The 26,770-nt window shown below is 38.2% G+C and overlaps 1 protein-coding gene across 12 annotated transcripts in view; it reads right to left on the reverse strand.

The window, feature by feature from the left end:
- The window catches only part of AOPEP (aminopeptidase O (putative)), a 237,673-nt gene that overhangs the window by 120,756 nt on the left and 90,147 nt on the right, over window positions 1-26,770 (reverse strand). For all 12 annotated transcript variants that reach the window (XR_008428554.1, XM_053931915.1, XM_053931914.1 and 9 more), the window contains 2 exons: window positions 24,881-24,924; window positions 18,745-18,805 (listed from right to left, as the gene is read on the reverse strand). Coding sequence is in view for 11 of the 12 variants with exons in the window: in XM_053931915.1 (XP_053787890.1) it covers window positions 18,745-18,805; window positions 24,881-24,924 (105 nt within the window). In the remaining variant the exon portion in view is untranslated. The remainder of the gene's footprint in view (window positions 1-18,744; window positions 18,806-24,880; window positions 24,925-26,770) is intronic.

Below are 26,770 nucleotides of genomic sequence, written 5' to 3' on the forward strand. Positions count from 1 at the left end.
AGGCAATGATTTACACCATCTCTTTCTGAAGTCAGACCAGATCCCAAGCATCCAAAGAACATGCAGAATCATATATAGCCTAGGAAATGAGAATATTTTTGCAGCAAACACCTCTTGCATTTTACATTGAAACAAACTGGTTTTAAATTGTTCTGGCTGTGATGGCTACTAATGGTATTTCATAACTCAGTGAAAAACTATAATAATGAACTTTTCCTTTACATAGCTTGCCTGTAACTTTAACTCCTCTGTGCTACTCTTATTCAAAAACAACCAGTACTGATAAATGAAGAAGGTAGTTTTACCTAAGGTGAACACTGAATCTATACCATTTTGTTGGCTTTCCAACAGTCCTCAGATACTGGAAGGCAAAATGAAAAAATGGAGAATGCAGGAATAAAAATCTTTACTGTAAATGAACTTCAGAAGAGCTCCTGCAAAGTAGAGGAAATTGACAACCAATGCAGTCAAGTCATTTTCCAACCTCTCATTTCTAGAATCTCAATTACTGAATTTTACATCACACATACAATCTTGACATTTGTGTATTCAGATCTACACAGACACCAGCAACTACAAAGAGAAGTCACTTTCTCCGACAACATATAGCTAAATTCACCAGTTTTGTACCTTTCTACACATTCCTATTGAACAGAAACAAAATACAGATTCCCCTCACCACTTTCATTCTACCATACTAGAATGAGACAGACTACTTTCTCAGGCTAATGTCATCATTACTGTGACATCAGAAAAAGATAATTTAAAGGGAAATAAAAAAGATCATTCATAGGGGGAAAAAAGTACAGTAGTTTAAATTACAAAATTAGCTTACTTGTAAACTGAGAATGCAATGTGCCCTCAGAATAATCTGTGTGACCAGATAATTGTTTCAGCAGGGAAAAATGTGGCTTCTAATCTTTTGTAAAAAGGTTCAGAAAATGAAAATACAGAAAAGTATTTTATCCAGTAGCTCAGTAGACAATTAAGTATTGCTTGAAACATTTGACTGGGATACAATTGCAAGGATTTTAAAATGCTACTGCTACCAGGACTTTGCAGAGAGGAGGCAGTGGGCTACATCTGAGAATGACAAGATGGTTGGTGCATCCACCTTGCAAGAAACAGTATATCAGCACCACATAAAAATTCCTGAAAAAGAAATCCAGCTCAGAATGTGCTCCTGTTAGAACAGGAAGTTCTCCAACTGATTTTGTGCAGTCTTCATGCATACAGCTTTATCCACTAAAGAATCAAGTTTTTCTGACATTATCCATTTTTTAGGAAAGATGCTAATTTATATTGATATCATAAATCTAAATGTTGTAATTTTTCTGAGAGTTGCTGTGCTGGTATAGACACACTCTTCTCAGATCAGCATGCTGTGTCTGGTGTTTTTCAATGTAACATCCCCCCAGAGAAATTCTGTTCAAGTCGAACTTGCTCCTCCTGAAATGATCTCTACCTCCAAGAGACAAAAACCTGTTGAAACAATAACTTTGAGGATGCACTTTCAGTACATTGCAACATGATTTCATATATTGTCACAGGAATATTTTTTTCAAAGTGGTTATGCAAATACTTCCTTCATATACACATTGGCAACTCTGCTTTGTGAAGAAAGTTCCTAGGTACAGATGAATCAATGTAACCACCTATTTAGTTGCATGATCAGATTAATAATCTGATAAAGAAAATATCTCTGACCACATAACCATGGGATCTCTAAATAATAAGTTTATTACTTGTTACTAAATAATCTTATATATCATGTAAGAGAAATAATTCCTGTATCATATTAGATTATATTATCTAGAATATGATAGTATTTTCAGGGTGTGCTAAAATGCTCTCTTTGTTTTATATTACCATCCTGATTTCACCAGGTGCTCTCACTACTATGCAGGTGTCTCAAGCAAGTTAGAGAGGCAATATCCCATGCCTCACTAATATGGGAACAGAATCTCGCTATTGGCGACAAGCACCTCCCAGCTTGAGAGAGAGAGAGTATCACACCATGAGGTAACCTGTGGTTTTACCTGAATTACCTCAGAGAGGACATGAGGAAGTGGGATGGAAAGCCCATTTCTGCACTAACAACACAGGTATGTAAGCTGAAAGGAAGAACAGGTAGCACAGGAAGTTCTTCAAGGATAAATGCCGCTCCAGTTTCCAATGGGCAAGTCTCCCTCAGACAGAATAGAAGGGCTGGTGTTACTTCTGGTCCTCTTGAAGGGATCTCAGTTTATATTTACAACAATGACCAGAACTAGAGGAGCCCTGGCTCCAGCCAGGTAGCAGAGAGGGACAATCAGATCTATTGGACTGTGTGGGTCCCATGCCCTGGTACATCAGACATGCAAGGGTATAAAGCTTTAGTTGACACCAGAGCACAGTGTACCTTGATGCCATCAAAATATGTAGGGGTAGAAGCCATTTCTATTTCTGGGCTGACAAGGGAATCCCAACAGCTGACTGCACTGGAAGCTGGAGTGAGCCTGGCTGGGAATGAATGGCAAAACACCCCACTGTGACTGGCCCAGCAGCCACATGGATCCTTGGCATAGATTACCTTAGGAGAGGGTATTTCAAGGACCCAGAAGGTCATTAGGCTTTTGGGATAGCTGCTGTGGAGACAGAGGAAATTAAGACAGCTGAATACCTTGCCTGGTCTGTCAGAGGACCCTTCTGCTGGGGGCTACTGAGGGTTGAACAGCAACAGGTACTGATCGCTACCACATCACTACACTGTCAGCAAAACTGCACCAGGTGGAACTCTCTGGTCCCCACCCAGGAGATGAGTTTGAGCTGGAGACCCAGGGAATGGTCAGCAAGCCTTGCTCACCCTTTAGCAGCCCTATATGGCCAGTGTGTAAGCCCAATGAAGAATGGAAACTCATAGTGGACTGTCATGACCTGAATGAAGCCACGCCACCTCTGAGCACTGCTGTGCTGGACCTGCTGGAACTTCAGTATGGACTGGAGTCCAAGGCAGCAAAGTGGTGCCACCATTGACACCTCTAATGTGCTTTTCTCCATTCTTTTAGCAGCAGAGCTTTAGTTAGACCACAGTTTGCTTTCAGCTGGAGGGGTGTGCACTTGGAATCAACAGCCCCAGGGGTGGAAACACAGCCCCACTACTTGCCATGGATTGATCCAGACTGCACTGGGTGAGGCTCCACACACAGCAGAGGAAGTTTTTGGGAAACGGGCGAAGATAATCCAAATCCTCTTGAAGGTTAGTTTTGCCACAAAGCAAAGTAAGGTCAAGGGATCTGCCCAGAAAATTCAGTATTTAGGAGTAAAATGGCAAGATGGTCATCATTAAAGTCCAATGGACATGGTTAGCAAAGTAGCAGCTATGTCTCTGTCCTGAGTAACCCAAAATGTTACTGTATTCCATACCTCTCTGTGCCAAAAAATCATTACTGTCTCTATAAGATCGTGTGGCTGGCAAACAGAATGACAGGGCAAGGGCTGGGGTTGTCCCAGGACCTTTTGAAGTCAAGGCACTCAGACAGTCTCCTTCTTGCCTCTCTCTGGCTGCTTAGCTTGCCTCTTGGCTTTTTCTTGCCTCTACTTGCAACAGCAGCAACTCAAGCAGCTTCATTTCACAATCAAAACCTGTTTCAGGGTGAATTTTGCAACACTTGCCTGCACGCCCAGAGGAGCAGAGCAGCCCTGCTCCATGCAGCCACCCCAGCCCACCAGAAGTGTCTGGCTGAGGCAAAAAGGGGTGCGTGAGAGGCGCCCCCGCCAACTGTACTGCTGTCTGCTGCCACCAGCAAGGCCAAGGCCCCCCATGTGTTCTACCCCCTAGCTGAGTCCCAGCTGCCAGAGTTTGCCAGCTGCATTTGCCAATGGAGCTGCTGCCTATCCCCCAAGGTGGGGAGGGTGGCCACCCTCTGCCCTCTGTTTCCCTACAGCAGTCACCCATGCCAGCACCGTTTTGGGGAAGGGGATATGCCACGATTTTGAGTTTCTCTTTGTTTCTGGGTAGTCCATGAGATTTCACCAACTTTGTAACTATCCAACTAGTGACTATTACTGTTATTTTTTACCCATTGCTATTTCAGTTTTTTAGTAAACTATTATATTTTCACTTGTAACAACTATTCATATTTGTTTCTCCTTATTGGTAGAAAGGGATTGATTAAAACTAGCTCATTTTAGAGTGTCCCTCTTAAACCGTCTTAAACCAAGACAGTCATCACTGACCAGCAAAAAGGAAACACCTAGGCATTCCTAGGTGCTGAGGGATTTTGGAAGATGCATATTCCTGACTACAGACAGATAGTAAACCCTCTCTTATCATGTGATACAGAAGAAAAATTATTTCAAGTGGAGTCCTGAACAACAACAAGCTTGTGAACTCCAGTCACTCAGGAATCTTGGAATTAATCACTAACTGTCCTGAAGATAAAAATTTCAGACCATCATCAGTGGAGGAGGAAAAGGTGACATGCTGAGGAGCTCCCACAATATAGCCAGCTACCTGAAAATGAAAAGCAATACACTTTCTTCACTGACAGTTCCTGCCGTATTGTAGGGATACATCGAAAATGGAAAGCAGCTGTATGGAGCCAAATGCACAGTCACAGAAGCAATTGAGTGACAAGGTGGATCGAGTCATGTTGCAGAGCTGACAACTGCCCAGCTGGCTTTAGATATTGCTGAATGAGAGAAGTGGCCAGTGCTCTACCTCTGCACTGACTTGTGGATGGTGTCAAATTCTCTATGGAGGTGGCTGGAAGGATGGAAAAAGACCAGTTGGAAATGCAGAGACAAACCCACCTGAGCTGCTGAACTGTGGCAAGATGTCACTGCCTGGGTAGAGAAGTTGGCCGTAAAAGTTCATCATGAGAGGCACATGTGCCCAAGAGTTGGGCTGCTGAAGAACGTCACAACAATGGGTGGGTGGATTGAGCTGCCAAGACTAAAATGTCTCAGGAGGATCTGGACTGGCAACATAAGAGTGAATTATTTCTGGCTTGGTGGGCCCATGATGCCTCATCAGGGAAGAGATGCAACACCCAGATGGGCTTGTGGTCGAGGGATGGGCTTACCCATGGGCTCTATATCCCAGGTTGTCCATAACTGTGAGACGTGCTGGGATCAAGCAGGCCAAGAAAAGCCTCTGTGCTATGGTGGATGATGATCAAAGCAGAAATAAGGGGAGGCCTGGCAGATCAGTTACCTCACAGTCCTGCAGGCATGCCAAGGCAAGTGCTACGTGCTCTTGCGAACAACCACTGGATGGCTGGAGAAGTATCCTGTGCCTCACACACTGCCTGGAACACCATCCTGGGCCTTGGAAAGCAAGTCCTGTGGTGACCTGGCACCCCTGAGAGAAATGAGTCAGACAATGGGACTCGTTTCCAAAACAACCTCCTGGACAGCCAGGCCAAGGAACACAGTATCAAGTGGCTGTATGATATTCCTTGTCACTCACCAGCCTCTGGGAATATTGAGCTGTTAAAATGGACTGTTAAAAACCACATTGAAAGCAATGGGTGGTGGGACCTTCAACCGCTGGGCTCTACGTTTAGCTAAGGCAGCCTGGTTTAGTTAACACCCCAGGCTCTTCCAGTACAGCTGCCCCTGCCCAATCAAAACCTTCATGTACTGTAGAAGGGGATAAAGTCCCCATAATGCATACAAGAAAAGTTTTAGGGAATACAGTTTGGATTAGTCCTGCCTCAAGCAAAAGCAAACCCATCCTTGGGATTATTTTTGCTCAAGGACCTGAGTGCACTTGGTGGGTAATGCAGAGGGACCAGGAAACGTGATCTGCACTTTCAAGGAGATTTGATTTTGGGGTGAGGAGAGTGTGTAATATTGAATTGTATAATATTGGTTGCTGAAACTGCCAGTGTATGCCAGAACTACCACGAACAACGAGTATGGACTGCTCCAGCAGTCATGAGCTCCTGATGCAGACTGCAACCCCAACAGTACACCAGCTCTCCTGCCTTGGAAGACATCTAGGATGGATGGAACCCACAATTATGGACTAAATGAACTCAACAGACAACTTGAAGCAATGAGTGTTGACTACAGAAATGATACCTGTGCTTTGTATATGTATACATTTGGAAGATGTAGCATCTGGGTGTGACATAAATGGTAAGGAATAATGGGTGGATAATGTCCTAGTTTCAGCCAAGAGTTAATTTTTTGCAGTAACTGGGAGAGTATGTGGCTAAGGCCCAAATATTACTTGGTAGAACCTTGCTTGTTTGTTGAATTTCTTGTTGAAGAAATAAAATACACCTTCCAGAGGTATTGAAATTTGAGTTTTACTGATCCATTTAAGTAGTCAAAAATACTTCTGACAACTTTCCTAATGAAACATATTCAAAACAAAAGTTCTCTAGCCCTCTGGGCATGATATACTGTTTACCCAAATGTTAAGGACAATGAACCGTAAACTGAACCATGACATGTACTAACTCTGTCAGCCAACAGACTTTTCGAACCTACCTTTCTCCAGACATTCTCATTTCAGCATTTAAATTCCTCTTTGACCTTAGAAGGGAGTAGACAGAATAGATAAAGTGTTCCTTCTTTATGGAGATGGAATAGGTTTTAGAAAAATCACCTATTTTTCATTATTAAAGAGCAAGTGATCAATATCTGTCTTCAGTCTAACTCTAAAGCATGTCTAAGTCAAAAGGAGATGAGGAAAGTACTGCAAACTGCAAAATATCTTGACATTGGCCCTACTGACTTGTGTGGAAGACAATGAACTGATGGAGATGGAACGAAGATTGTTACACAAACCTAGTTACCATCTGCTCTCAAGAAATATTCAGTAGCTCAGCATTTCTGCAGTGTCTGAAAAAAAGCATAGGGCTCAAAAGCAAGAACTTCCATCCTCAAGTCTAGCCAGGTAGAAATACAGAAATGCAGCAGCATTTGAACCCTCAGGATCACTTTGAGTTTCTGACAGAATCACTACACCTGAATGCACAGGTGACAGTTTTTGGTCAGCACACAGAGGACTGCATGGATTTCACATAGAGAGTGTGTGCTGCAATACATTTTCCCCACATATTCACTCCTTCCAGTCACAAACAAGATTTTTTTAAAAGCCTAGGGAAAATTTCCAGGAAATAAAATGTGTGTTCTTTTAAAAATCATAGACCACTCTGGAGGGTATATAGCAACTTGTTCCTGTCACATAAGATTTTTCCCTTAGTTTCAGGCCCAATTCTTTATCTTTCTGAACTAAAAAGATCTCAGATTGTTACCTGGAGTAGCATTTCACTTCTTGTTATTTCATAGCCTGGCTCCAATTCACTAAAATTATTTAAACGGAACTTGAAACTGGAGAGGTTTCAGATATCTCCAAGGCTACTCTTTCCTAATTATACACTAATACCAAAAAATTTTCTGGCAATGTAGCATGAAAAATATTTTCAACCTTTATGGTTTGTTTCCATTGAGTAAAGAAAACAATGAACAAGCTAAAAATTAATTGGTTGCTAACTTCTGTGATTTTCTTCTGATGTTTTTACAAGCAATAATTAAAACCTGTGTTTATTGCTATGCAAGCCCAGCTGTGTCCTTATTAGGCAAGTCTAAGTTCAATATTTCTGTATAAAAGAGGGCCTATCCTCCCTCTGTTAGCTATGTTTCCACTTTCTGTGTACGTAGGTGGGAGAGTGGGAGCTTGGGAATGTGAACTTGATCCAGCATTGATCAGTCAGGCAGCAAACTGTTATTGTTCTCTAGATACCAAACATAATTCCTTTCTAGAATGGATAAGCTCAGTCATTCTGCACATAACACAGCTTTTGTGTTCAGCAGTGCAGTTAATAGGAAAAGGGAATGAAAATGACTACTTGAGATTTATTAAACTTAAGAGAGACTCTAATGAACAAACACATGGAATCCAGTCCACTATTATTTCAGAAATTGAACATTTGTTTCAAATGCACTTCAACTTCTTGAACTTGTGCAGATTTACTATACTGCTACAAGTACCTTACCTCTGAGCTGTATGACACTGGAAGGTAGTCTGAAGAAAAACAGGACACTTGTGAAAATCTGGCTTGTAACTGGGGACGCAAGCCAGTGTTTCAGGAGATCATTAAACTAAAACCATCCTTCTCATCCTTAATGTAGACTCAGGGTTCCAGCTGAGAAACTCAAAAGCATTTTTTCTTTTATTATTCAATTAATGGAGACTCCCAAAACTCTGTTTAAAACTTTACTTTTAGAAATTAGAACAACAGAGGCACTAAAATATTATGGCCAATGCTTTCAGATCTAAATTTTAAAAATTACTACCTACATTCAGCCTAGACACCAAGTTACTCCGTGATATGTGCGCATATTACCTGAGGCAGCATGTTGCCCAGTTTTAGAATATGATGACACAATACTGTATAACAATACTACTCAAATCTCTAATGTCTTTGGTTTTCTCTAAATCAGCAATCATATGCAATGCAGAAGAAACCTACATCAAAACTTCTAAAATTACAAGACTAAACCATGCCTGAACTTGAAGAGCTCTCTAATAAATTTGGGTATTTACTGACCTTTAATGATATATTTTTTTATATAAGTGATTTTCTTGAACTTTTTCAACTATTTTAGAAACTAAAATACACCCCTGTTGTGTCTCATTTTGCATATCTTAGGAGCAATTTATAGGAATGTGTGAGTAAATTACAAGGCCATTTTATGCCAATGACCTTCTTTAGGTCAACACTATCTATTTAAATAATAACTGACCTTAGAACTTTTTTATAGCTTGTTACAAACAAAATACCAAATTCTCTGTATACTGTGATCTATCTAGAAGAACTTCCAGGTGGATAGTCCTTACCTAAAGCATTTTTCAAAGAGTCAAGAACATAAAGACAAAGACTCTCTTGATTTGTTTATCTTCATGATTCATATGACTTTTATGCATGCTGTAGTACCATACATATTGTTTGAGTACATTTTTATATTTTCCTAAATCCCTTCTTCTAAGAAAATGGGATGCAATGTTGTCAGTACAACAAATAATTTCATAAAACCTCAGCACTGGTGATTCATATTCAAAAACTTTCTTGCTGTGCTTGTTATCATTACAGAAGACATGAAAAAATTTATATTGTTGACCTATACCCAATTACATTTTTAAGAACTTTAAAAAGATCATTTCATCTTCCAATCTGCAACCTTGCCAACGTAAAAAAAAAAAGAAAAACAAACAAACCAATTTTCTTGAGGGGAAGTGCCTATTATTCAAAGTGTGATTTCCTTGTACAATAATAAGTACATATCTTAAGGTAGCTGCTGTGCTTTCTTCAAATTATTTCTCAAATAGAATTCAACTCTCCATTCAATCAGTTACATTTTCTGCACTTATAGTAAAACACATACAAGAATCTCTATCTTCAGATAAAAAAACAACCAAGGAGTAAGCCTCAAACTTTAGTATTTATACAGCAACATTTTGTTTGTGGGACTAATATTTAACACCAGTTTTGAAACTAGTCTAACAGATTCACTACTGAACTCTATTAAGTACTGAAGAAAATTATATGCCTTTCCTATTTTTTCTCCAAATCATTTATGTTTGAATGAGATTTTTGTATTTAACAGATCATTCTCACTGCCAATACCTACTAATTTACTGTATCTCAACAAAAATGTGCATTTCACTTGTATACTTGATACCAAGTATATGGTAGATGTTGCCATCTACCAATATGTAGTTACTATGTACATCCAGAAATATAATTGCAAGATAAGGCATAACTAACAATAACAAGAAATAGCAAGTGTCAACAATCCATAGCTTTAACTTACATTATGATCCAATAAGAATGATTTTAATGCAAGAAAAATGTTTGGGTACCCTCTGTAAAACCTGGGTGAACAAGTGCTAAAAATTCAAGAGTTTAGTAAGACCATTCTTTTAAAAAAAATTCAGTGTGGTTGGTTTGTTAGTTATTGACCATAACTGTTAAACTGTGAAGCATTTTGCTGTAGAGCTATCCCTTCACCGTACTTTTGTCTTATTAAAAGGAAACAGGAAATCTATAAAGCCTATAACTGGGGCAAAAGCCAGGGCCCTTCTTAACAACATGTTGCTTTAGCACAAATCATATTAACATCTGCTGTAACATCTTCCTAACATTTTTAAAACCACAGAAGTACTCTATTTGCATTGATTCAGAACCATTCAAAAATTACATTTCAGTTTGAATTTTTAAATAGTTTTGCTATGAGTTTCCTTTGCAATCCATTTCTTCTTCAAATAGGACAATCATGGAATCACATAATGGTGTGGATTGAAAAGGACCTTAAAGACTATATGGTCCTATAGTCACCTGCCATGGATAGAGGCACATTCCACTAGACCAGGTTGCTCAAATCAAAGAGTTAAACAAGAGTTTGTTACAAACAAAACCCGAAATACTATTAATAAATTAATATTCAGCACCAGAAGATTTCTTTTGACTATGTATTTCCATACATGTTGATGATTTACAAATAAGTCCATTAGTATATGGACATTAAACTACTGCTTTATCACAGCCACAAAAACTAGTGTGGACAGGAGAAAAGAACTGGCAAAAAAAATGGCAATATTTTTACTGCTGTAACGGCTGCAAGCTGTACTCCAGTGTTCATTCAAGATTGAATTTCTATGGCATTCTATGCTATAGAAAACATGGAATAGTAGTCTCACAAGATACACTAAAAGTTGTACATACTCTGAAATACCTGTTGGCAATTCCAACCTTAATCAGGAAATACTGTTTAAGGTGGAACAGTGGATGAGAAACTTTAATAGGAGGATGAAATAACAAAAGGGACTAGGAGAAGAATACAGCAGTGCTATCACCTCTTTCAATTTTTTGTAATTGTGAGCTGATATTTAGGGTGCTTATCCTAAAACTGGAAGATTGACATAAGGAAAATCATACCTAAGCAACCTAATTGCTTTCTGTGATGGGACAACTACCTGGATGGATGAGGGAAGAGCAGTGGATGTTGCCTACCTGGACTTCAGCAAGGCTTTAGACACCATTGACCATAACAACCCGCCAGCAAGCTCAGGAAGTACAGACTACATGAGTGAGCAGTGAAGTGGACTAAGAACTGGCTGAATGGCAGATCCCAAAGGGTTGTGTTTGTTGTCACAGAGTGTAACTGGGGGCCTGTCACTAGGGGTGTTCCACAAGGGTCAACACTGGGCCCAGTGCTGTTCAACTTGTTCAGCAGTGACTCAGACAAGGGATAGAGGCCTCTTCAGCAGGTCATTGACAGCATAAAGCTGGGAGCAGTGGCCAATACCCGAGAGTGCTGTGCAGCCCTTCAGAAGGGCCTTGACAGGGTGGAGAGATGGGCAGAGATAAACAATCTGGTAGTCTGTAAAGGCAAATTCAGGATTTGAAAATTCAAGTGTTACTGCACCTGGGGAGGAATAAGCCCAGACGATCAACCTTCTGGAAAGTGGCTCTGCGGAGAAGGACTTGGGGGTCCTGGTGGACAACAAGCTGGCCATGAGCCAGCAGTGTGTCCTGCTGGCCATGAAGGCCAATGGTGTCCTGGGCTCCATTAGTAAGAACATTGCCAGAAAGTCAGGGGAGGTGATCCTGCCCCTCTACTCAACCCAGGTGAGGCATATCTGGAGTGCTGTGTCGTTCTGGGCTCCTCAGTTCTGTCTCTCTTGTAGAGACATGGAGGTCCTGCAGTGGGTCCAGAGGAAGGCTAAGAAGGTGGGTAGGGAAATGGAACATCTCACTTATGGGGAAAGGCTGAGGGAGCTGGTCCTGCTCAGCCTTGAGAAAAGATGACTGAGAGAAGACCTCTTCAATGCCTGTGAGTATCTGAAAGGAGGGTGCCAGGAGGATGGATCCAGGTCTCCTTGGTGGTGCCAAGCAATAGCAGAAGAGGCAATGGGCAGAAACTGATGCACGAGGAGTTCCACCTGAACACGAGGAAGAAATTTACTGTGTAGGTAACCAAACACTGGAACAGGCTGCCCAGAAAGGTTGTGGAGTCTCCCTCATGGGAGATATTCAAGAACTACCTGAAAGCAATCCTGTGGAATGTGCTCTAGGATGACCCTGCTTGAATAGAGAGGTTGGGCCAGATGATCCCCTGTGGTCCCTTTCAACCTGAGTCATTATGTGATACTGAAACTTGTATGTTACAGTGTAGGATATATTGGAAACTAAAAATCATGAAGGAGGAGGCCAACCACTATTCTTATTTTCTTTTACCCCCCTTTTTTTTTTGAATTGGAGAGTGAATATGGAGAAGATGATTTTCATTACACAAGATATCAGCTGAAATACACAGGCAAGAAAGAATCAGTATCAGAAATTTACATGTAAATAATAGCATGTGCCACTTCAAAAGCAAAAGGAAAAGTGATTTAAACTGTAATGAGTTAAATACATTTAGAAGTTTGTGCAATGCAGAGACTACCTAATGTTTATTGATGTACTTGTCAAACAGTGTACAACAGAGTTCAAAAAGGGGGAAAGACTTAAAGTTTATTTTAAAAAGGTTAATTACCTAGGGTAGAATAAAAAATCCAGGTAATAGTAACTGGGCAATATAAGACAAAGACATGTTTGTGCAGAGATGAGAAAATATTCCTAAAGAGGCATATAGCCTTTTAGCCTTAAATTCTAATTAAACACTGCACATACTGAAAGAAACAATAGAATTGTACTTAGGAAAGCAAATCATCATGAAGAGGTATGAAGTGGACGACAGTGATTTCATAGGTGTTTTCCAGTTAAACTGTATTTCCAGTAAAGCTATTTGGTTCTTCTGATTCTGCTCCTTGCCAGCTTAACTCATTGTCTAAAGTTAGTAGTATTAACTCTCTACTATTTGCACAGAATAAAAAGTTGCTATAATCCCCCAGTGAGCCACTGCTGAGACAGAAGCACATATTGAAGGTTGCATGATTTGATATAAGGTATTTTCAACCATGCAATATGCTTCACCTTATTTAACACCACCATGACATGTCCCCAGGAAAAAGTCCTGATGAAAGCTTGTATTTGAGAAGTGCTTTCTCTTCATCTTTTATATCCCTTATTGTTTTGCGTGTGAGAAAACCCTGCTCAGCAAGCCTGAAAGCAACCATTGTGCAGTGGCACTCTTCCATGTAAGAAAGAATTGGCTAGGTTATAACCACATTTTCTTTTTCATAACATTAATCTTTAATGCTTTAGAAAATAACAAATTGAAAGTGTTAGGTGGTATGCAGAATTATTTTTTCATGACAGCAAGCCAAATTCTGATTTTATTTATGACTTATTCTTGATTACTGCTGGTATATACCTGAGCCTGGAAATTAGCCCAGTATTTAGAAAAGACCAGAAAACTCTTCCAAGAGTGAAACAGTAGTAGAAACTGACAAATATTAAAGTTTCAGTAGTTTTAAGCTGCAAGTATAAAGGGGCATATGTCTATATATCTATATCTATATCTATATCTATATTATCTATAAATCTGCAATTTCCTGGACAGAGTTGGAGAGAAAGTTTGGAATGGCAAATGTAACAAAGCACAAGTAAAGGAGTAGAGGATCTTCAGTTAGACAGATGACATGACTTATGACCATAAAGAATACAACATGTAAAGAACATAAGATTCCTATACTGCAAGGAAGATGGTAAAATTGCTTTAGCAGTCTGGGAAGTGTAAAATATTTACCCTTATGCATCTTTTGCATACTTTTTTGTACCCTTACAGTGTCCTTAAGCTAGACACTGTTGTGAAGACAGTGAACTAAGGGGTGGGCGAAGAACTCTGGTTTTAAGTGACCCTTTGGTTACTGAATTTTAAAGAGTACCAGTTGCATACAGGAGATAGATTTTAATATAAACACAGAAGAGAATTCTTGAAATCACCTTTATAGCTACTGCTATAAATGAACCACTTGAGGTGAATTTTCTTTGTACTGATTAACTGTCCAAAATCCACCAAAACATGGAAATAAAAACACAGAAACACCACAGCGAGTATAAAATACAAAAAAAATCTTGTATGAGAGAGCTATAAAGGAATCACTTAAGTTGGGACTTAAGTACACCATGATGCACATTTCCTAATTCCATTACAAAGTATAGTCTCTCTAGTAAGGAGGTTTCCTCTACAAATGCAGTGAAGTCTTAGTATTTGTAATCTAAAAAGTCAAGTAATTTCTCATAGTAGGGGCTGCAGTATTAAGTGTCATGCTATAAGACTCCAGAACCAGTATAACAAGGGTTATAAGCAGAAAGGTGTTGGATATTGTATGTAAAGTGCAGGATGCTGCTTCTATGCCTTTGGGACATCTTTGAAGCAGATACCCAACAGCTGCTTTTCATTTGCTCTAGCACTAAAAGAAGGTAGTCAGTTGTAGTGAGTACCTCATCCTGCTCACATTGAGTGACTGGTTCTGTTGTATAACTGTGCCCAAAGGAGCTGACAGATACCTTCCTATGAGCACACCCTAGTCCACTCACCTAGTAAACTATTATGAGAGAGACTAAATTCTGTGCCATTCCTGGTCTGCTATTTATAATGCAGTTCATCTGTAGTTCATGTGCATGTAATTTATAATGTAGTTCATCTACATATAAGTTTTGTTTTTATGTGCCTTCATACAGATTCATCAAATTAGCCAGGTTATTAGTTTGCTGAAATAATCTAAATACTTTTAAAGATCCTGTAAATCACACAAGTAGATTGTCGGAGTCCAGGACAACCCTCTGGCTGCCTTGGCTGTCTCGAGACCCTGGCAGGGGTCTCGGAGACCCTGACATGAAGGCAAAAACATCTGTGGCTTCGATTTTAGCCCGTGGAAAAAGCTGTCAATTTTGTATGAGAAATTACAAGCCACAAGGGTTTGAGTAATGTGATATTTATATTAACACAGGATGGAAAAGTAGAATTTTGGGGTTTTTAGAATGTGATTCAGGAGGTCAAGATGGAAGAATTCGGGCGTGTCCTGGCATTCTTTTCCTTCTTCTTGTCCTCCATGTCTTGGTGTGATGGTGACACTTTTCTATTGGTTTAAGGCAGAGATTCACAGTCTAACATAGATTATAGGAATTGGTAATAAATTGTAAACATGCACACGTAGTTTTGAGTTTATAAGATGGGAGCCACCCGAGGCTCAGGGGCAGAGTGCCATGGCCTCCTTGCTAGCCAGAGCTCAACAGGTGAGAGAAAGAAGGTTTAGATAAGAAGAAATAAACAACCTTGAAAGCACAACTGGACGCATTCCAGGCTCCTTCTTTGGCTGCGTCGGGCTAGGAAGCAAAGACTCTTTATGATCTCGGGGTCTCCCTGACCTTCTGAACCCCGAGAAATCGAGAGTAGATCTACAGTATTTACAGTTCTGTAGTCAGTAATCATATTCATACTTACACTATAGCTATAACATATTGAGAGCTACTAAGCAACCTCTACAGTCTGGATTTCAGGAGTAAAGGTTCCTCTAATCATTTAATAAAGCACAAAGGAAATAAGGTTTCCTATTCACTGAATGACAACTCCAGTTCTTTCAATAAAGTGGAAGTTGGTTCCAATAAGATCCTGGCAAGTGATGAAGACAACAAGTATAAATGATCTTTTAAAAGGGCAAAAAAGAGGACCCTGGGAACTACTAACTTGTCAGCATCATCTCTGTGACTGGGAAGATCATGGGGGACAGGGAGGTGATTTGAGACACCAAGCAGGACCTCACCAAGGGCAAGCCCTGCCTGACCAACTCAATGGCCTTCTCTGGCTCCACCAGTGGACAAGGGAAGGGCTACAGATGTCATTTATCTGGACTTCTGAAAAGCTTTTGACACAACATCCTTCTCTCTAAATTAGAGGGGGAGGGAATTGATGGGTGGACTATTAGAAGGATAAGAAAGTGATTGGCCCATTGCATCTAGAGGGTAGTGGTCATCGCCTCAAAGTCCCAACAGACATCAGTGACAAGTGGGGTCCCCCAGGAGTCTGTATTAGACCCTGTGTTATTTAATATCTTCATTAATGATATAGACATATGGATCAAGCTCACCCTCAGCAAATTTGTGGATGACACCCAGCTGAGTGGCGCTGTTGACACACCTAAAAGATGGGATGCCATCCAGAGGGACCTGGACAAGCTCAAGAACTGTGTCCATGTGAATCTTCCGAGGTTTAACAAGATCAAGTACAAGGTTGGGGAAACCCCTGGCACCAGCTCAGGCTGGGGGATGAACAGATGGAGAGAAACCCTGCCCAGAAGGACTTGGAGGCACTGGTGGGTGAGAGGCTGGAATGACCCAGCCATGGGCACTTGTAGTCCAGAAAGCCAAACGTGCCCTGGGCGCAGATACCACTGCATCCAAAGCAGTGTGGGAAGCACGGCCAGGGAGGGAATTCTGTCCATCTGCTCTGCTCTGGTGAGAGCCCAACTGGAACCCTGCATCCAGCTCTGGGGTCCCAGCACAGGAAGGATAACAACCTGTTGGAGTGCTGATCCAGAGGAGGATCTCCAAGATGATTAGAGGTATGGAGCACCTCTCCTGTGAAGAAAGGCCGAGAGAGTTGGGTTTGTTCAGCCTGGAAAAGAGAAAGGTGACCTAATTGCAGCCTTCCAGAACCTGAAGGGAGCCTACAAGGAAAATGGAAAAAGACATTTTTTAGTGTATGTAGTAATAGGACAAGGGGGAATGGAATCAAACTGAGACAGTAGGTTTAGGTCAGATATGAGGAGGAAGTTCTTTACTGTGACAGTGGTGAGGCACTGGAACAGGTTTGCCAGAAAATCTGTGTATGCTCCATCCCTGGAAGTTTTCAAGGCTAGGTTGGATGGGGCTTTGAGCAACCTGGTCTAGTGGAAGGTGTCCCTGTCTGTGGCAGGGGGCTTGGAACTAGAAGAACTTCAATGTCCCTTTCAACCCAAAGCATTTAGAATTTTATGACCAACAATATTATTGGGGGGTGGGAGAACGAGAGAGAGAGAGAGAGAGAGAGAGGTCAGCATCAGCATGCTGATCCTCAGAAGTAAAATACTAAATTAGCAAATTTCCTGTTGACATTTTTTACACAGAACAGTCAAATTACCAGGGAAATCTCTGTATTCTTAAAAAAATTTAAAACTACTTACAAACCTGCTGGGTGTGGAAATACTTTTGATACTTGTTTTGTTTACACAAGAAGCATATACTTGCAGGGTATAACGAAACTACTCACTATTCATTCTGAACAACCTGTGGTACTCAGGAAAACAGAGTTTAGTTTGCATATTAGTCAAAACCCTTTCCAATTCTTTAGTCTGCTCTTATCTTTCTAATTTGTGATTTTAAGTTCATTGTCAGACATTAATAAATATCCTCAAAAAGATGTGTAGATAAAATGCAAGAAAACGTTTACGTTTCAGGAGCCAGCTCAGCCTCTTACAGTTGAGCTCTATACAACATCAATCTCCCCCATATACTTGAATCACCTGTTTGACAATGTGTACCATTTTTTTACCAAAAACAAAACGTTGGTTGAACATGGAGTTAGAATCAAGGTCCTCTTATAGGAAATGACTGAGCATCAAAATGCATGATGATACTATCTCTTCCTTTCGTCCCTTCTAATTAAAGGTAATTTTATTTTCAATAACTTTCCAACAAAAAACAAACTCTGCCTTGATTTTACAGCACATTCAAATAGTCTCAAAGCATTTTGATCTCAGGGTACATCTTTCCCAAAAGCCTTCTACAGCATACAGGGATAAGTGGACACGCACATCTCTCAAACTATCAAGGGAGGAGCTCAACGAAAGTGTCTGGGTACAGATCAGGTTCTCTGAGCACTGCCAGACCTCTCCAGTTATTTTATCAATTCTACCTTCAAACATGCTCACTCAGTCATGCTGCATAAGCATCTGCACTTTTGCACATGGAAACCAGAATTTAACATTCTCACTTTTAAAAGGATTTTTTTTTTTTTTTTTTTTTTTTTTTTTTTTTTTGTATTTTTTTTTTTAATACTAATGCAAGTGGAAACAAATTCAAGCGCTAGGCAGAATAAATCACATGCAACCTAGGGGATGCCTGCTTAGGGGAAATCAGTTAGAAACTGAGTCCCGAGCATATGCTAAAAAATTACTTTGCATAAAATTGGGTATTACGAAGATTAATGTACAGATATCATTTGTTATCTCATCCCAGTTTTGGTCCAAAATGAATAATCAGAATTTCACATAGAACAGACACAATTAAGCATTTTCAGTTCATAGAATTTAAAATATTAAAAAACCTTTTATCATTAAAAGCAGAAAAAAAAGCTCAGTCTCAATGCTGGAACACCAATAACAGATGTTATCTATGCAGCAGATTTATAAACAAGTCACAAGTTATCAAAGTACAAACAATTTAACATTTAATTATTGCTGTCAGTAATGCTTTCAAGTAAGTCATATTCCAACAACTGTGAACAACGCTCCTTACATTTAGTAGACTCCATGATTATACTGTAAAATATACTTTCATATGACCACAATATTTATTTATAGGATAAATTTTGTAAGATTTGCCCTTTGGCAAGTTTGTTGAGACCATTGTAGAAGAAAAAACCTGCAATTGGTAAAAGCTAAGGCCATATGAAGCTGTGGAAAGCAGTCATCATCAAAACTATTTATTTAATATCATAAATATCTTTCCTGAAGATCAAGTAGTGATTTTAAAATCATATAATGTAATGAGAAAATCAAGACTCCAGAAAAACTGTGACCTGATGTTTTGTATTTACCTTTGGTATTCCAGAAGTATCCAGCCAGTTCTGGAAGATACTTTCTACTGTTAACTCAGACCTTAAAAAAAAAAACAAAACAACTTAGAATATATGCAAAAAATGCCATTTTTTTCATGTGAAAAATAATCCTTTAGAAGCTAGGCAAACCCTCTAAATTCAAGTATTGGTTGTACTAAAGTGGTACAACATTCTTCATTTTTTAATGAATAAAAACATCAGAGGTCATATGAGCAAATTAAAGGTAGATCAGGTTTTGTGTACTTAAAACTCAAATAATAAATTTAGTGCTGATAAGGATTGACAGAGAAAGTGTTATGTGGTAAGCTACATTTATGAAACATGTAAAGTATGAACAGGTGCTCTGCTTCTTGTTACATGGATAAACTTTGGGGTTTTAAAAAGCACTGATGGATATTAATTATCAAAGTTACTAAATGTCTGATATACTTCAGTTTTGTCCTTTCTGCACTTTCTTTATATCCTGATTCACTCTGAAATCATAGAATAGTCTGGAGTTTCAACAAAAGGAAATAGTTTGTCATGATGAAGCTGTGTGAGACTGAAATAATCACACAGATAAGTATTTGTAAATTCAGAAACTATATCTGCACTTTTACTTTTGTAAAAAGTTAGGTTAGCTATTGTGGTATTTACTTCAACTCTGGTGTAAGACTTCCCAACTTGCAGGGAAACCAAATAAAAATAAACAAATAAAAAAAAAATTAAAATTTTCACACATGCAAGTATTGAAAAAAGGAAGTTGAATAAGCCCTCAATGAATATAAATATTTTGAGAATCAGAACATATGTGTATGGTCCTGTTCATGGTAATGCCTTGGCAAGATTCATTCTAATGCTTGCAGTTACTTTCACATATGTAATGTAGAGTCAACCAACAAAGCATTCATGAAAAAAACAGCCATTTCCAAGCTCTGAATCAGGAAGCCAAACAATCCAATAAACAATTTAAACTGATCATAAGATTTAAATAATCAGCAGTCAAGAAGGAGCATTTCTACATAGCCAGGATTCTGAATTTTCAGGAAAATACCATTGTGTGTGTTAGATCACTATATAAATCAGTTTTCTACAGAAAACTGAACATATATGTGATGCTTATGTAGTGTACTACATTAAAATAAAAGACTAAACTTCTAGACTTGTTCCTCGTAATTTGTGCAAACTTACTAAATTTAGAACATTTGACTGCTAATCCCTCAGACTATAATTATCTTCATTTTACCACTATTCTCTAAAAAATTGGTGTCTAGCCTTCAGTCAGACTAGCTGAGTCCCTTGACTGGGAATAGTGATTAAGAGAAATATTTCCAGTCAGTGAATTTACTTTCCCCAGAAGAAGATGGTCTTGATTTCTTATTTCTGTCTGTCTTATTTTCTTACTAAAAAAGGTACATACAGAGCTAGCTTAAAACCAGATACCAAAATAGGCAAAGGTAGATCATTTGGACCACACCATTTATTCTGTCTCAAGAAGAATAAGCAGGATAAAAAATTTTGTTATTTGTTATTGTATGAATTAAACCAAATACAGCTTAGTGTTCCAATATTGAAGCAGAGCTAGGAGCTGGTAAAAATTCTCTTAGTTGCACATTTAATTTGTCTTACCAAGGCATAACAAACAGCCTCACCATGTCAGCCAATACTTTTCTCCCCCATCCCCAGAAACTAAACCTATAGTGTGAGAGAAAAATCTCTGCAAAATAACCTGTGTTATATTTGCTATGTAGAACCATTTAATATACCCTCTATTCCATTTCAAAAACTGGCTTTGAAATGAGATTATGACACTGAGGGGAATCACACTGTTCTGACACCACACTAATTCAGGCAGAAAACACTGCAAAGTTTCTCAGTCTCTCCTAAAACTTGCCATTTTTCTCAAGAGCAAAACCAGTAACACTGCTTTTTCTCTGCCTGCAGCACCCAAAGTTTCAGAAAAACATCTGTCATATGACCATATACAATCTTTCTTTGTACTTGCACACAAGTACTTTGTTTAATTCCAAATTAGGATATTCTTGTTGGCTCCTATCAAAAAAGCAACTTGTTTAAGAGGCATTCACTATTTTTTTTAAATACATTAGTAATGATCAGACTATTGCAAAGATCTATTCTGAATCTCTTAACTGTCAGTACTGAAGAACTATGAAGATGTTGGAAATGCTTCTGCTAAATTGTTTGACTTAGAAATAACCCCCAAAAAATTATCACAAACAAACTGCCATCTCAAAACAAATGTCCTAGAGAAAGAACAGAGAGCCTGATATTTGTAGAGGCTGCAGTTCAGCAAGGGCATTTACCACCTGCTTACGTTGCAGTTAAGCATCTGTAAGGACTTAAATCTGGTGTTTGTGTGAATTTCTGAATGGCCTTCTGGTTAAGGTATTGGACAGTGTGATCTGTATTGAGTTGACTAGCACTAACTCTTACAAGACCAAGTTTCTTCAATTGCTTTCTACAACAGTTCCCTACTGTAAAATGAGAATGTGATTACATCCATTATCTCATCATTTGTCTATTTGTTTAGATGATAAGCCAAATCAGCCTACGAAATTATCTAACATGACACACAGAGTTCAGATTCAACATTTTAAAACAAAGTCTGTAAAATACTAACATTAATGATAATTTGAAAATTGGCATTATAAAAGATGGCTGTACATGAAGTTTTCACTGCACAAGGCTCCAAGGTACTCTGCAAACTTTAACATAAACCCACTTAATGCCTAAATCAAGGATAAAAAACATCAAAGTGTGCAATTTTGTTTTTAGGTAAAGGAAGATAGAAAAGTCTGCCATATCCAACTGAAAATATACAAACAAGCATATCTGCTTCATCATACATTTATACACATCAGTAATTTTCAAAGTAAGCTATTCCAGCTAAATATGGAGGCATAATTAGAGCAAATCGAAACACAATGATGAGGGATTCTGTCAACTAGACATACCTTCCTACAGATAAATTATCTTTGGATTTTATCCAGCATATATATTTTGGCTTATTAAAAAAAAAAAAAAAAGAGGAATCAAAACCACTGGGAATAATTTTTCACAATTATTTGCTTCAGTTGTTAGGTGCCTACCAGCCATTTGTCTCATTCAAAATCACCACATTCACAACAATGTGCATGTGAATCAAAGAAAGCAAATGTGAAAGGAAAAGATACACCTATATAGCTGAGTAATTTGAAATTGAAGCATTATTTTAGTACTTAATTTACTATTTGTGAAGACATCCAAACAATGTGGTTGGTGAACTTGGGTTATTAACAGTACAAATAGCAGAACTATAACACAAGCCTTCCTTTGTCCATAATGTAATATTAAAACCATAGCTTACTAGTAGATTTGCTTGCTTTATTGAATGAAATTAAATAAAAAATACCAGCAGAAAACCCCTATGAGCAGAACCGACCTGCTCAAAAATATTTTGCAGTCATAAAATAGCTGCACATGCAGCAACTCTGATTTATCTAACACCCGTGAAACCTTCTGTTACAAGGGTAAACACTGATTCTTTGCACAGCTCACATGTTGGGCAGATGTGGAAAGGATCAACTTACAGCAAAGACTATGGGTATAAGCCTTGGGGAGAATATAGCCACTGGAGTTCTATCAAATCTAGTGCATTCTGATGTACAGACACATAAGAAGGGGCTTCTTGGTGTTTCGGTTGTTTGGTTTGGTTTGTTTCAATGTAGTGAAGTTTCAAATTATGAGAGTAAATAAAATGCCTTGATGGCATAAAATAAAAAGTAAATAAAACTGCTCGGTGGGAAGTATTGTAGATTTTCCACAGAAAGGCAGAGATAACGTGAGACTCCAGCCAGTGCACGCAATATTTTAAAAGGCTTTCGAAACAGAGAAGGATAATGATCAATATTTATTTGTCATTCTTTCCATTAGTCCTTCACTCAGACAATCAATCAGTCTTAAAGGGAAGTTAAGAAATTATAAAGGACCAGAAGGTACTGCTCAGCTTAACTGATGTCAGTATTCAGCTGCAGCCCAGAAATGGAAGGCTCCTGCCTCACAGCATGGATTCCTGCAGCTAACATGCCATTATAATTGAGTCAGAGCAGGAAGTGAAGTAGCCCTATAAAGTAGGCATAGAACTGTCCTCCTCCAAGTACAGAAGGCAGCAAAAAACAATAAAAAGTTACATCTGGATCTTGGAGCTAGTCATCACTGGGAATGTAGTAAAAAAATCTCCTTTGAATAAAAACTAAAGGAGTTAAGTACTTGGAGGTGAGAATCTTTTAGATCCAATCTCTGTATCCAATAGTAGAACGCTAAAGTTACATTACTACAGTGTAATAACTACAGAAAATTTCCACACTGTTTCATGATAGTTTTCTGCCCATGTTCATCCTGTTCTCATTACAAATGTCATTCTCATTACAAAAGTCTTCCATAAGCCAAGTTCTATTTCTAGCTACATAGTTTGCCCCTGTTGCCACAGCTGAGGGCAAGATTTGGTTTGATTACCTACTACAAGTGTCTCTTTATTTCTTTTAAATACATCACAAACTACAGTGTATTAGAGTGTTTAATATTTGTCAAGTTTGAATTATGTAGTTTAAACAGTTTAAATTTTACTTAGCAGAAGTGCACAAGCCTGAGAGGTTTTATGTGCTACACAGTATTTTTGCTCTAATATTGAAATGCATTTCATTGCTACATCAAACTTTGTGCAAAAAAGCACTCATCAGCAGATGATCTCTAAAAATACTTGATTGTTATCTTTCTTCCCTTTTACCTCGGGTGAGTATTTCTGCACTGGCCACAGAATGTATTCAAGAATGAAAAAAACATCCTCCCAGCAGATAAGAAATAAAGGCCTTCTGTATATCAAGATTCCTTGCATTGCTGCTGATATCTGCCAAGTTATTGTGGCAATAGATAGTTCAGATATACTGTATATATGACTATAAAATGAATTACCATATATCTGAAATTTCTTTCATACATTCTGGAATGCGATGCATCAGAAATTGAGTCACACTTCTTTTGCATTAGTCTCATTGAAAGTTTAGGTATATTTTTAGGCGGAAAAAGGGATACTTATGCAACAACATTTTGCAGTGGGTTTAGAGTTCAGAGAAACACAAGTGAAAAATAAAAGGGAAAACAATTTTTTTTTTAACATGCCAATGTATAATCATACCATTAAAAAAACACTTTCACTTTCACTTTCACATAATATACCTCATTATATTTGGGCTAGAAACTATATTGAATCATACATAGAGAGTATTATCCACTACATCACTGGAGAATGTCAAAGCACCCAAACAAACCTGAGATGCCACAAAACATATTTTCTCAATGGTAACTAGCTTCTCTGTTCCTCAGCTATCAAGAACAGAAGTGTATCACTAAAAAACTCAATACATTTGACCTCTATGAAGATAATCTTTTCTTTTTAACTCCAAAGCACTCACACAGAGTTACGAACATTTTTGCAATCCTGGCCTTCAACATTGTATTTTTCAAGTGAATATTTTTAAAAACTGTAACATGTAAAGCTCCTCTACAAAAGACTCTTGATTTGTAGCACAATCTAGAATAGCACAGAACAACCCAAAATTTAAGCCTCAAAGTGTTACTAAAACTATCATCTTCAATCAGTCACAGTCATACACAGGAGTATTTTGAAGGACATGACAGGAAATTAACACTCAATTTACATTAATGTTTTCCATTTTTCTTCATGCAGCACAATCTATGCCTGAGAGGGGATGGTACCAGACTCCATGAAAAAAATCCATCTTCTCTGGTATCCCAGATTCACAACAAAGTTCTGGCATCCTTGCTCTAGGGCACCATGTGCCAAAAGTAGCTGGCAGGAGAATCACAGGTTAGTTTGAGCAGGCAGCTATGCCTGGCACTTCAGATTGCATGGTGAACACACGACATCATCTCTGACCTGATACACAAGTTAAAGGCACTGTTTGGGGAGAGCATGGTATAGGATAACCACAAATCTCATAATTTTTTGTGTATATATGTAATGGGAATCTTCAGGCTAACACTATTTCTGGCTAGCACATATTAAAATCTTATTTCTACATATTTCTTTGGTTTTTCTAGCCCAGTCCTTACTTACTGTTTTTGTTTTGGAATGTCTTCCAACAGCATGCTAAGAAAATCCTGGAAAACAAACAGAGGAGCACAGTTAGTATGTTTATGAAGCCATAACCCTGTGTCTTCACTGCTAGTGAGAGATTAAAGACTACAAATAACAGAATGATAAGAAGAAGTTTATATATCCACTATAGTGATATAATGACAACATAATGTATATTGTTATTTGTACAATATATATTATATTGTCAGTTTTCCAACTCATTCAAGCAAGGAGTGGCAACATTGAAAGAAAATGGGCCTGAAAAGCCTCCTGACTATTTTAACACAATTCCACATTCCTACTTTTATTTTATCTATAATAGTACACACAAACGTTTTATATTTAAAACTGTTAAAGGCTGCAGATTTACATACAAAAGTTAAGAAACACCAAATTTATGGTGTTTATGCTCTCCTCACTGTGCTTATGTTACCACGTTGTTCTTAATTACATAACTACATAAAACGTTTTCTTCCTTAGTGCATGTGCCTGATTAGACCACATCTAGTCCTCATTCCGTGACAAAATTTGCAATATTGCTGATAACCACATCACCTGAGGAGTAAATTCTTCAAATAAAAGGTAGTTAGAATTTCTTTAATGGTTTTACAAAGACAATGCAATGCCAATGGAAGAGCATTACTATCATCCTCACTTATACCAGTATGATACACCCTCTTAAGAAAGTTACACCTGATATCACAAAAAGGTTCTCTGGCACCCTGTGTTCTACACAACTTAATTTTAATGACAATCACTTTGACAGAATACACTCCTTTGAACAATCACATAATAAGAGGATTTATTAATATGAATTATTCATTTATATGCTGTTTCATAAAACCAATGCATCTGCTTTATTAATACTAATCTTTGTGTAAAAAAGTTTCATAGGCTAATAATGTTCCTCACTTCAGTATACAAGTACAGGCTGACTGTACTGTACAACAATTGCAAATCGTTGTTCTCAAAGGTCTTGAAGAATGTTTCCTAAAAGGCAGAAATCTTTTATTTATGGACCATGCCATAATAGTCAACAAAAGATACTGTTTCTCTGTATGAGTATGGCATTGTTAGGGAATCAAAATATGACTGATTGCAAATTGAAACTACTGGTAACAGTTAAGCCTTCCTTCTTTAGATTATAAGTGAGACTCAGGCTGCATTGCAGTGGCTTATAACAAAAAGTAAACTACATAGTGCTGGGCTCTGTTGCTGTGGCAAGAATGCCACCATTAACTGTGACAGGAGTAATTTTGTCCTAGTCACAGTGTATTGCAGACATGATGATGATGATGTGTGAAATCCCTTTATTTCATACAACTACTTGTAGTTTTGCTGTATGTAAACATTACATTATTCTGTATATAAACAGAGAACTACTGTCTCCTCCCACTTGTGCAAGTTTTGCTGGAGATACACAGTAAGCTTACATGCAAATAAAGAATATGGTATAAGAAAGATCATAGTTAGAGTTATTTCAAAAGTGTGTGAATAGTAAACCTGAAGTGGTTATCCTTCACACTATTTGCACTGTGTATACATTAATGCAGCTAGATTCCCTAGTTAGATTCTATGAACTTTTCATAATCAGACACACAGTGGATGGTTTTATAATCTGTATACTATACTGTGACATTAAGCATCTCCTTTGTTTTCCAAACAAAGAAAAAGGTACTGTCATTCTACACGCCTTCTTAAAATTAGGATTAATCTATCATATCTTATTTTAACTGTTCATATTTCAATGCTCCAAAACAGAGTAGGAAAGCAAATTACCACTTACCCCATATTAGCATGGCTTTTAACACTTGCCTATAATCAAGTCTGCATAATGCATCTCATTATAGGTCTGACTTTTCAGCTGTT

This window comes from Vidua chalybeata, chromosome Z (genome assembly GCF_026979565.1).
Source record: "Vidua chalybeata isolate OUT-0048 chromosome Z, bVidCha1 merged haplotype, whole genome shotgun sequence".
NCBI lineage: Eukaryota > Metazoa > Chordata > Aves > Passeriformes > Viduidae > Vidua > Vidua chalybeata.